General features: G+C 42.4%; 1 protein-coding gene across 9 annotated transcripts in view; it reads left to right on the top strand.

The window, feature by feature from the left end:
- arhgef37 (Rho guanine nucleotide exchange factor (GEF) 37) overlaps positions 1-11,994 on the top strand; it is a 110,280-nt gene extending 98,286 nt beyond the window's left edge. For all 9 annotated transcript variants that reach the window (XM_068043438.1, XM_068043436.1, XM_068043431.1 and 6 more), the window contains 2 exons: positions 6,309-6,493; positions 8,781-11,994. In XM_068043438.1, the coding sequence (XP_067899539.1) occupies positions 6,309-6,493; positions 8,781-8,987 (392 nt within the window). In that variant the 3' untranslated portion in view covers positions 8,988-11,994. The remainder of the gene's footprint in view (positions 1-6,308; positions 6,494-8,780) is intronic.
- The last annotated feature ends 1,071 nt before the right edge of the window (positions 11,995-13,065 follow it).

The raw sequence follows: 13,065 nt of genomic DNA, 5'->3' as shown, positions 1-13,065 counted from the left end.
GAGGAACCACCTTTATTAACTCACCAAGCAATAGTATGTAATTACAGCACCAATTGCTTAGTAAACCCGTGTACAGAAGCTCATTCCCAGGTTTCCAGATCCACTGAACAAATTCTTCCGCACGACTTCCTGTGACTGACCAAGTTGCACTTGCCAGGTGCAGCAACAATGTCCTTGTGAGCTGTGGCTTTATACCCCTTTCTGACCCTGGTCCCTTAACATATGAGGTAATGTCTCGAACTGGGTCATCCAACTGGGTTTCAGTACCTTATCAATCCCACCATGGCTATGCAAGACCACCTGCATGTGGTCATATCCTGCTCTCAGTGGGGGTTGGGGGGGGGTTTGTGGGGGGGTCTTAGGTGTATACCAGTAATGGATGTGATATCTGAATCTTGATAAAGCAAGAAGGAAGCCATTCACACATATTTCAGGAGGTCATTGTCCATGAGAGTGGTTGTAGACAGGCTGTGTGATGTTGTAACAGCCCAGTCTACCACATCAGTGGCATATCCTGACTTGTCTCTGTGTGTATATGGCGGTCCTTGTTCAGTTACACTGTCATTTATTTTTAATAAAGTCCAATATGAACCCCAGCAATGATGTCTTTGGTCAGATTCTTCTCCCTTCGTCCAGATGTCCTTTGCCACCACGTTCTTACTACCCAATAAGCCCCACACACTGGTCCACACCACAACTGGTTACATGAACAGAAATGCAAGAGATATTAACAAATACCTCACAGCAGAACAAAAATACAAGAGATATCCAAACGAATTACAGTCTGGATTGCATTTAACACTGGCCCAAGGGAGTGAATGTCTGATTCAATCAAAATACTGCAGAACAGAGGGCTTACTTTAAAACACATTGATGTTCCTTTAAAGAAGTTTTCTAGAATACTTCCCATGATTTGTGATGTGATGCCATCGCTAACAGAGAACATTTTACTTTTGACATCATCTTTTACATTCATAGAACTTTGATATAATTTTACCTTAACCATGAAAAACCCTGGTAACATAGGCCGGATTTTTTCATTTGGCGGGGGGACCCCATCCACCAGCCGAAAAGTTGGTGGCGAGCCCACTTCTGCCGGGCCAGGGGATCCAGACCGGATTTTACACTCCCCAGGCCTTTAATTGATTTTGGGCGGGACTTCCACCTCATTGAGGCAGGAAGTTCCGCCTAATAGAGCTGCCGGCCAATCAGTGGGCCAGCAGCTCTTAGTCCCAGCAGGTGCCACTGAGAGTGGTGGCCACTGCTGGGACCACATTCAGCTTCAGAAGGAAGGTAATGGATGCTTTGGACAAAAGGTAAGTTTTTACGGCCTTGCCGGGGGCAATGGGTCAGGCCCCGGCGAGGTAAGGGTGGTCGGTTTCGGGGGGCGGGATGCATGTTGTATGTTGGGGGCGTTTGGGGCTTTAGGGGGCGGCCCTCCATGGGGCACAAAGTGCCTGATCAGGAAAGCCCCCCCAAGCCTGCCAAAAGGCCACCTAGTTTCATCAGGCAGGCTTTCTGAGGCCTCAGCCATCCGTCAGCCAAGGGTAAAATACTCATGACAGAGGATGGAGGCCCTTAAGTGACAGTTAATTGGCCACTTAAGGGCCCTGATTGGACTGAGGTGGGTGGGCCGTTTCTCACCTCCGCTGCCCGTATATATTTGCAGCGGAGGCAGGAGTGGTTCTGGAAGGGCCTCCCCAGCCTCCCACTCCATTTTATGCCACATTCCACCCTGCCACCAGCCTGTTCTTTTGGGAGGGGGGGGGGGGGGGGGTGCGTAAAATTCTGGCCATTACTTTTAAGGGAATATAATTTCCCCTGCCAAAAGCTCAACATTTTTACTAATTTTTACCATGAGTTAAAATGATAATTAAATTGATAGGGAAGCCTAATTAGTGCTTCAACTAAAAGTAAATGCTAGCTATGGGGATGTCTCAGTATTTTTATACAAGCTTTTATAACATAACCCTTCACCTCAATAAATCCAACCCTTCACCCCATCACCCTTGCAAACTACCGTCCCACCTCCAACTTCCCTATCCTCTCCAGAGTCCTTGAACGTGTTTTTCTTTTTAGATACAGCACTGAAACAGGCCCTTCGGCCCACCGAGTCTGTGCCGACCATTAACCACCCATTTATACTAATCCTACACTAATCCCATATTCCTACCACATCCTCACCTGTCCCTACCACCTACCTATACTAGGGCAATTTATAATGGCCAATTTACCTATCAACCTGCAAGTCTTTTGGCTGTGGGAGGAAACCGGAGCACCCGGAGGAAACCCACGCAGACATAGGGAGAACTTGCAAACTCCACACAGGCAGTACCCAGAATTGAACCCGGGTCGCTGGAGCTGTGAGGCTGCGGTGCTAACCACTGCGCAAATCTGTTTGCATCTTTCCCAGAACTCCATGTCTGAATCTCTCCAATCAGTTTTCTGCCCCACCACAGTACCAAAACAGCTCTTATCAAAGTCACAAATGACATTCTATATGACTGTGACAAAGGTAAATTTTTCCTCCTAATCCTTCTCGACTTATTTGCAGCCTTTGACATGGAGAACCACAACATCCTCCTCCAACACCTCTCTATTGTTGTCCAGCTGGGTGGGACTGCTCTCACCTGGTTCCATGCTTGTCTATCTAATCATAGACAGAGAATCACCTGCAATGGCTTCTCTTCCTGCTCCTGCACCGTTACCTCTGGTCTCCCCTGAGGATCTATCCTTGGCCTCCTCCTTTTTCTCATCTACATGCTGCCCCTCACCAACATCATCTAAAAGCACTGTGTTAGTTTTTACATGTACGCTGAGCCAAGCTCTACCTCACCACCACTTCCCTCGACTCCTCCACTGTTGCTAAATTATCAGACTGCTTATCTGAAATCCAGTACTGGATGAGCAGAAATTTCCTTCAACTCAGTATTGGGAAGACTGAAGCCATTGTTTTCTGTCCCCGCTCCAAATTCCGTTCCCTAGCTACCAACTCTATCCTTCTCCCTGGCAACAGTCTGAAATTAAGCCTGTCTGTTTGCAACCTTGGTGTCACATTTGATCCCAAGATGAGCTTCTGAGCTCATATTCGTGCCCTTTTTTATTTGTTCGTGGGATGTGGGTGTCGCTGGCTAGGCCAGCATTTATTGTCCATCCCTAATTGCCCTTGAGAAGGTGGTGGTGAGCTGCTCTCTTGAACCGGTGCAGTCCTTAGTAGGTACACCAACAGTGCTGTTCAGAAGGGAGTTCCAGGATCTTGACCCAGTGACAGTGAAGGAATGGCGATATAGTTCCAAGTCAGGATGGTGTGTGACTTGGAGGGGAACTTGCAGGTGGTGATGTTCCTATGCATCTGCTACCCTTGTCCTTCTAGTTGGTCGAGGTCATGGGTTTGGAAGGTGCTGCCGAAGGAGCCTTGGTGAGCTGCGGCAGTGCATCTTGTGTATAGTACACGCTGCTGCCATTGTGCGTTGGTGGTGGAGGGAGTGATTATTGAAAGTGGTGGATGGGGTGCCAATCAAGCGGGCTGCTTTGTCCTAGACGGTGTCGAGCGTCTTGAGTGTTGTTGGAGCTGCACCCATCCTGGCAAGTGGAGAGTATTCCATCACACTCCTCACTTGTGCCTTGTAGATGGTGGAGAGGCATTGGGGAGACAGGAAGTGAATTCCCAGCCTCTGACCTGCTCTTGCAGTCACAGCATTTATGTGGCTACTATAGTTCAGTTTCTGGTGAATGGTAACCCCCAGATTGTTAATAGTGGGGGATTCAACGATGGTAATGCCATTGAACATCAAGGGGAGATTGTTAGATTCCCTCTTGTTTGAAATGGTCATTGCCTGGCACTTGTGTGGCGCAAGTTACTTGCCACTTATCAGCCCAAGCCTAGGTGTTGTCCAGGTCTTGCTGCATCTGGACATAGGCTGCACCACCTATTTCTACCTTGTAACATCACCCGACTTCACCCCATCTGAACACATTTGCTGCTGAAACCCTCATTCATGCCTTTGTTGCCTCTAGACTTGACTATTCCAATGCACCGCTGGCTAGTCTCCCATAGTAAATTTGAGGTCATCCAAAATGCTGGTGCTTGTGTCTTAACTCACACCAAGTCCGTTCCCCTACCACTCCTTGACTCCTGGTCAAGCAATGTCTTGATTTTAAAATTCTCATCCTTGTTTTCAAATCCTTTCATGGCCTTTCCCCTCCCTTTCTCTGTAAGCAAATCCAGCCCTACAACCCTGTGCTTCTCTAATTCTGGCCTCTTGAGCATCCCTGATTTTAATTGTTCCATTACTGATGGCTGCACTTTTAGTTGCCAGGGCCCCAAGCTCTGGAATATCCTCCCTACATCTCTCCACCTCACTTTCCTCCTTTAAGACACTCCTTAACACCTACTTCTTTGATCAAGCTTTTGGTCATCTGACCTCAGATCTCCTTTTGTGGCTCGGTGTCATACTTTTTTTTTATAATGCTCCTGTGAAATGCCTTGGGATGTTTTATTACGTTAAAGGCACTAAAATAAAAGTGCACATCAAACTAAAATAGCCTGTAACATGCAAATGTTTGTCAGTTACTATTCAGAGTCTACCATAAGTGCTTCAAACACATACTAAGTTGTTCAGAGAGGAATGTGTTACCTAGTGATCGAGACAAACGTATATTTCACTAAATACTTGTTTTGAGAGTATAGAGCAAATTTTTGTATTTTTTCTAATTTCAGTAGTACAGAGTATAAGGTCATGTTCCTTATTTTATATTCATGCTTAAAGTCCTAAGTCACTCTAAATAGGAGCATGACTAAAACATTTTTTGAATTCCAATTGTTTTTAGAAAATAAATACAGTTCTGTCTCCTAATTATCTGTAATTAAGTGAGTGTGTATGGGAGCTGTTAGCATTTCGCTACAGGAACAGTGGCTTAGAATGCTATCCCTTCACTTTACATAATCAAATATCATGATGACTCATAACTGAGTGCCTTTTTATGAATCGAGAGTCATAAAAGTTAAAGCAAATATAAAAAACAAAAAATAACAGACCAAAGAGACAATTAAAGTCAACTTCACAAGAATGAGAACAAAGTGGTGTCTTGACAGCAAATTTTGAACAGGAACTAGTTGCTGAAAGATTTAAAGTTGATGTGAGAAAGCATATAATTGTTTCTTTTTACAACTTGGCAATAATTTTATGTGGTACAGATCTTTTAAAAAATGCCTTTCTATAGTCAGGCATATCCTGCTGCCTTTTCTTTTCCAACAGACAGGCGTCAAGCAGTTGCCAATCAGAAAAAACTTTCAACTACACTCAGCTTGTAATCGATAGTAGCTATTTAGATCAAGTCAGATTATCTACTAAACATTATAACGGTGCTCCAAACCTTAGACAACCCATGATCAATGCCATGGGAGATCTGCTTTTTAAGCCCACTCCAATGCTTGAGCACAAAAATCAAGGCTGACACTCTAGTGAAGTATTGAGGGAGCACTGCACTGTCAGAGGTACTGTCTTTTGGATGAGACGTTAAACCGAGGCCCCATCTGCTTGCTAAGGTGGATGTAAAAGATCCCATGGGATTATTTTGAAAAAGAATAGGGGAGTTTTCCCTGGTGTCCTGGCCAATATTTATCCCTCAATCAAAATCACAAAAACAGATTATCTGGTCATTATCACATTGCTGTTTGTGGGAGTTCGCTTTACACATACTGGCTGCCACGTTTCCCGCATTACAACAGTACTTCAAAAAGTACTTCACTGGCTTTAAGACACCCAGTGGTCATGAAAGGGCTATATAAATGCAAGTTTTTCTTTCTTTCTAAAATGATGTGAAAAAACAAAGTATTAAAGCAATAAAGCAGTAAAGGGAAGCCACCATTCACTTGAAGTGAATCCTATGGGTGAGGGAAGACAATGAAGGAAAGCAGAGAAACAAGTAAATGAATACACTTTCACCACATGCCTGTTTTTGAAGGAAGACTGTATACTCAGTTTAGAATTGCATGCATGCCAAGTTTGATACATTGCAACTTAATTTTCTGAGCATTGTCAGTAGTTCCAACATAGTTTCAGAGCAGGCTTAAACCAGTTCCTGTTCACTAGTAGAAAATCATTATGAACCTAGTTTACAATAAACTCACTTTATCAGGTTTAATAATTTTATTACGCTAATCGAACAGTAAATACTATACTTGATGTGTCTGCATAAGCAATTGTGTATTGTTTCAGTTTTAGCAAACAAATTTGTGCTTGAACCATTGAATTTCAAAAGAAAAGTTGCTCTTCAAATTATCAAGCTTTATTTTCTCTTTTAAGGTCATAGAGGATTTGTCCCTGCTGGAAAATTGAGTCCACTTCAGCCTGCAAAACAACTAAATAACTTTCCGCTGTCACAGAGTTCCGCTCTTGGTAATGTTGTTGATGGAACAATTAGCAGAAGAAAATCCTGTCCTTTGCCTGAAAAACCTTTTTGCCCACTGCCAGTACCAATGCAGTATCAGGTAAGGGGCATTTTAATTAAAAGGTTTACTTGTTGAACATAATGGGCTGAATTTTTGCTTTAACGGGTGGCAAACAGAAGCTGGGGCTATTTCCGAGTCCCAAACCCGCTCACAAGGGGAATAAGTGATTCTTTAGGATTTTGACTGGACATCCCCTTAATTGACATGGACACAGATTCCCTATCCAATTAAGAACAGCAGGTGGGCTCTCGAAGCTGGAGGGCCAATCAGCGGCGTTTCAGCTTCAGAGGAGCAGTCCGCTGCTTTTGAGGGTAAATAACTGAGAGGCTGCTTCAATGTGAAGGTTCGCTCTCATCAACTTTAAAAAAAAATGTAATTAAAAAATAGAAAAAAGCAGCCAGGCCACCAGTGTTGGTGATGCCAGTGGTGGCGGGGCAGGGCGGGGCAGGGGGGATGGTGGGGGTGGTGGTGGGGAATCCCTTGACAAGGCAGCCTTTGGCAAGCAGGAAAGGCTTGTAGGCCTGCCTTGTATGCTGGCACCTCCAGGCAGTTTGCTGGGTTCCAAACCCTCCTCCCACAAATAGGCCAGTGCCAGGAACAGTGTCAGGTAACCGGCACACTGGCTGGCGTCGGTATTTTTGGGCCTCATCTGCCTCTGTTCCTGACTTCGACAGGGCCCAAAAATGCTGCCCAATGGTATAGTTCTAAAATTTGATTTCTTACTTAATGCACCAAAATAGAGCAACAATGAAGATTAATTTGATGTGTTCTTGCCCCTAGAAATGTGATACTAAATAATTTGGTCTAAGAGCTCATACAATACTGTGTGACCGTGAAGTATGCGGTAAAGCCTATGCAATAGTACAGTATCTTAATATCCAAAATATAGCACAATCCTAAACAAGATCCTATAGTTATTTGAAAATATATTTTGAAATTTTTGTCATAATTGATTTTGGACTTCTGCCAGTTTTAAAATATTGATATAGAATTAATGAAATTGCAATGAGAGAATTACAGTAATACATTCAATAATTCAGGTGATCATTTCCTACTCTCTTCATTGCTAACTTGACTGACAGCTGATATTGCTGTGAAGGTCCCTTATGTTTTCTAATTTCTTAGACATTGGCACATTCAGTCTCACGGAGGAACTGACAACCCATTGATCTCACTCAAAAGTAACCACTCTTTCTTATCTCCGCCTCAGCTATGGAGCAGCAGTGTCAGAAACTATGACATAAAAATATCCTCTCCCAGTCGAAAAGCTCGGCAGGAGCAATGAAAGTGTAGGAAATAAAATCCAAGCTCCAAATAAAATAAAACACTGCTATTGGGCTGGATTTTGTTTTCCCCCAGATGTCGGGTTCAATGGTGGCAGGGGCCGGAAGGTGGCTCCGGATGAGGCCCACCATGGACTTCGATGCCAGGAGGGCCCGGCCCAAACCTCCTGGCAATGGCGAGACTCCGTGGCAGACCCCTGCCACTGGGCAACGGGACCATAATCTAAATATTCAAATGAATAACATTAATAAATTTACATAGACTTACTTGTGATCTTGTAGGGGATAGTGGGAAGGGTCGAACCTTAAACTTTGTGCAATTTGGGGGTGGAAGGTCAGATGTTTTGGGGAGGAAAGGGCAAATAGCTATTGTAATTGTTATTGGGGGGGATGGGAAAGGGGCGTTAGAAATTTTTTACATTTTGGGAGGTAGGACTTAAAAAAATTTAAATTGGGCGGCAGGGCTGGCTGCTCTTTAAAAAAGCGCCAGTGCCTGCACACAGGCAGCTGACGGTATTGCCAGGGACGGACAGCCCGCCCCTCCACGAAATTGGGGGTGTGGGCTGCCCTGGCTATTTAAATGAGCCACAGCGCTTGAGATTGCGGTGGCTCTTTAGTATGCAGCCTGCATGGGCAGGCCACCATTTTTTGAGCTCGCCACTGAGATCGGCAGCGGGCTGTTAAATTCCAGCCCATTGCTTTTGTGTGGAATATATAAAACTAATCTGCAACAGATTAACGTGCTGAGCTAAAACCATCAGTGGGAATACTACAAAGAAAGGTTTCCTCTCTGCATTCTTTATAAATGGACTAATGATTTTGTTAACAGACACAAAGTGGAAACTTTTCCCTAATGTAATTTCTTTTGTTTACCTACAAGGACTTGTAACTGAATGAAGTGAGAATGATTGCAAGTTCCTCATTATATTTAACTGACAATGAATGTTAAACAGCTCTAAGGCACAATTCCGCAATTACTGGAATGTGAAGCTGGTATCTAAAGAACCTTGCTGCTTATGTGTCATTTTTTGATGTGTGTTCAGGTTATTGCAGCGTACCAGTTTACAGCAAGAGGACCACATGAAGCCAGTTTACAACCTGGACAATCTGTAACTATACTGGAACCTCATGATAAGAAAGGAAGCATTGAATGGTGCCTTGTCGAAGTGAATGGACAAAGGGGATATGTGCCTTCAAATTATTTGCTGAATGTGCCTTGCACTGGAGGGAGGAAATCCTTTGGGTTATAATATTTACTATCAGCATCCTAGTATTTGAGAAGACCTTCAATCAGTTGCACTAAATTTTCTTGTACATAAAATTCGCAGTAGCAAGGGGACATGAAGAATTGTGAATCACTAATATTGCTTATTAGAACTGTATGCATGGAAACCAACATTATCAAAATGGTAGTATACTTTTATGAATTTTGTGTCAGTGTTCAGATTTTAATATGTGCTCTAATAGAGGAGTGCCAAATGTTGTTCCATCAGGTGTAAACCACTCAGCTTTACTAGTGCACATTTTTAGCTTGTAAAAAAAATTGTAGAGAGAATTCAGAATTTCTAAAGAATAAGGGCAGTTTTTGTCATGTGCTTAGTCTTTAGTTTCAAATGAGCCGTTCTCCATTTTCCTTACAGTTATTTATATATCAGGTTTCAACTCAGTCTAGGCAGTGAAGTATACTGGCACCCCACTATAATGTTGTCCATGGAGTCCGCATCACAAGACTGTTTTATAAAAGGTCCTGTCAAAAGCACCAAGCCAGTAGCCAGAATAATTAAAAAAAACAAGATGAAGCCAAGCGATTGAAATAAATTACATTTTATTTCTTCTGGTAACAGAAATGTGAATATATGGGCTGGAATTTTCCAGCTTGCTGCTCAGCGGTGGTCTTCAAAAGTGTCAGGGCTCAAAGGGGGATCTGCCCTGCTGAGCCGCAGCGATATTTAGCGTGGCAGCTCATTTACACAGAGGGGAGGAACGCCTGCACTCGATGACATACGGGGTGCGGGCGCTCCGACCCCATCAACGGTATCCAGCACCACCGCGTAGGCGCTAACGCCATTTTTAAAGGGCTTCAAGCCCTTCAGGTCCATTTTAATTTTTAAAGGTACTGGTCTGTAAAACATGAAATTAAAACTTCTCCCATTCCCCCGCCCATGACAAATCAATCTATAAATTGCCCTCTCCCCCAGCAAAAAAAGGTAAACTTTTGATCCCAAACCCCCCCACCCCCCCACCAACCTTTATTAACTTTGGCCTTTAACCCCTTCCCACTATCCCCTCAATGAATAGCAAAAGTTTTCCCCCCTCCCCCCATTGCCCTGAAAACTTCACTCCTCCCCCCTCCCCACCAGTATTCCACCTCAGAGATCTGAAGGCACAGGAGTTCCGGCAAACGGCCAGAATATCGGAGTGGGACGGCCGTCGTGATGAGGTAAGTATTTATGTATTAGTTAACATTTATTTAAATATGTAAATTAAGTTTCCTTTGCCCAGTGGCAGGGGGTGGGGGTGTGGACCGCCACGAGGCCTTGCCGCCACCGGTAATGTGGAGCAGGGCCTTCTCGGCATCGAGGCCTGTGGCAGGCCTCTCCCGAAGGTATTTTCCGGGCACCCCACCACGACCCCCGACGTCAGGAGGCTGGTAAAATCGAGCCCTATATGTACAATTGGTCATTATTGAACAGATGGACGTGTGTTAAAGAAATCAGTAATTTATACTTCAACAATGTTCTGAAATGATAAATTTCCATGAAATCTTTGGGGTCCTTGATGGACCTGCATTATATTGAATTCCGCACAATAGCGGACCACGTTATAGCAGGGTCCCAGTGTAATAGCTTTACCCACTTTCTGATTCTTATGGCTGCCACCTTATTCAGGTGATTTCAACCTATTCTCAAAGATGAGTTTTCTACATAGATGTGGGTAGAACCAAAAATCTCTCGATATAATTTTTTGGATAGTTCACTCAAAGTCAACAATAGGTCATGTAGAAAAAATAAATGCTGCACTGTCGAGGGTAGAGTTCGCTTTCTAAAATAATATAGTGAGAGATTTCCATTTTTATTTAACTTGTGCAATAACTGACATTGGTGTGTTTCATGCATTAATATTTGAAGTTGGGTACTTCACTGTGAGCATGGATTAGATGAATCAGTAGGTTAAAATGCTCCATTTCTATGTAGTGGCCACTCTGGCTTTACCTAAACAATGTATTTTTTTAAAAAAGGAAATGTTAAAACTAGTTGGGGTTGTAACAAGCACATGTTACACTCCACAGCAATTTACTAACAATGATCAATTATAACATTGTATTGTACGGTGAATTAGACATTATCTGTGTATACTTTATGCCAGCATTTAAATATGTTTTGTCATTGATTGAAGAATGAATACTGTGAAGAATGAACTTTTACAAAGTATTGACATTTTTTAATGGAGATACCCACGTCTTCTTAGAACTGCACGCACCATTTTAACAATTTCCATACATGTAATTGTTTTGTGTGATAAATGAACCCCGTTTATTAATTTATACTTATCTTGAGAAAGACTCTCAAGTAGGTATGACTAATCAAAATGCAAGCAATCTAATTTATTTTAGTTAGGTTCCGTGCAAATAGCATGTGATGCTAAAATCATTAACCTGACCTTTGAGCTAATCCTATCTTTAAACCTATTGTGCAACATTCCTACACTCTTCTTTCTCAACTTTTTTCCCCTCAAAGCCCTCCATCATCTCACTAAGCATTTTCTCTTGATCATTTTAGCTTTTTTCATGTCTTTTCATTTGTTTCTATAAATACATTTATCATAAATGTGACTGTCAAGTTATTATAATTACTAGTGATTTTCAATGAATGTTATTATTTAGAAGTAAACAGCATTATTTTTATTTTCTAGTTCCAAATATATTTTCTTTTACTAAACATATAGTGACTTGTCCAAAATAAAAATGGTTAAAGATGATATTCATACACACACTATACTTGTTGCTTGAAGTGCACAACAGTAATATTTTATGATCATTAATGAACCAGTAATCAAGTCTTGCAATGAATTGATGTAACTAATTGCTAAAGTACAATTGCATTTAGTGAAATTGGTGCTTGAAGAAGGTCTATTTTTGTTATAGTATTTTCAGTTTACAATTGTCCTATTTTAGGAGCACGTCAGACTCTTACATGATCACATTAGCAATAGTTTGCAATAACAGCAATAACAGTGCAATAACAATTCGAAAGTATACTGTAGATGAATAAACGTATTTGACAGTTTCAGTTGCATCAATAACTATGTCCAGAAATCATTCCACATTATTATTTAAATATGACATAATAGATAACATCAGGGATCATGAGCTGCAACTCTTCAATTTGATATTCCTCATAACTGAAGTCTGAAATGCTTATCGAGCAAAGTGTAAAATTATCTGCACAGAATTTTGAATGTTTTAGGTTGACAGGTACATTTTCATGTGTTTTGATAATGCAAATAAGGATTTAGATCAAAGGCATGAAGTCATTCCACAATATCTCACTTTGAAAACTGAAAATATTTCAAAAGCTCATGACAAATTTTTAGTCAGATTATGTTTTGCCGCTATTGTATCTAAAAAAATCTGTTGCATAGTGAATATTGTACAGAAATCTCAAATAATGTATATTCTGTTTGCAATTCCAAAAATATTTCATAAGAAAATGGGAAGCATGGTGGCTAAATTTTCAATTGGCCTTCGGGGTGAGCACGGGTGTGGGCACGCATCAAAAATTGCGTTCCCAGGAAGCGTCACTGGATCCCAATGCCTCAGGAATGCAAAGCAATTTTCAAAGGGAGGGTGGTAGGGGGATTGATGGAGGAAAACAGGAAACCTGCACGACTCCAATTAAGTGCTAGCTGTTTGAAATTTTTGATCACTGGGGAGAACACAATGGCTGGAGAATGTCAGGGTTCACCTGTCGAGAACACAGTGGGGAGCCATAAATTGCTGTTGCTGATGAGTAAAACGAAGGGTGATTCAAAAAGAATGGGTCAAGTACCTTCCATTTGGTCACTGGTAGGCACAGTGATGCTGCTGGCCCTCTGATCACCTGCCTGCTCCATTCTGTATGGCAACGGCAAGCCCTGTCATGGCTGCCGTCTACCTCTGAACATTGCAATATGGAGCCAGCTCCCGCCTCCATGCAGCGCCTGGCACCACTAATTGGGTGCCGAGCTTATCTTTGGCCCAATTAGGGCTTTCCATTTCAAAATAGCATGCAGACGCAGTGGGGGGGAAAGACCTGGAAATGAACCGAGCATTAGATTCCCGATCCCAGA

The sequence above is a fragment of the Heterodontus francisci genome, chromosome 12 (genome assembly GCF_036365525.1).
Source record: "Heterodontus francisci isolate sHetFra1 chromosome 12, sHetFra1.hap1, whole genome shotgun sequence".
Lineage (NCBI taxonomy): Eukaryota > Metazoa > Chordata > Chondrichthyes > Heterodontiformes > Heterodontidae > Heterodontus > Heterodontus francisci.
This window is presented reverse-complemented; position numbering and strand designations above follow the sequence as displayed.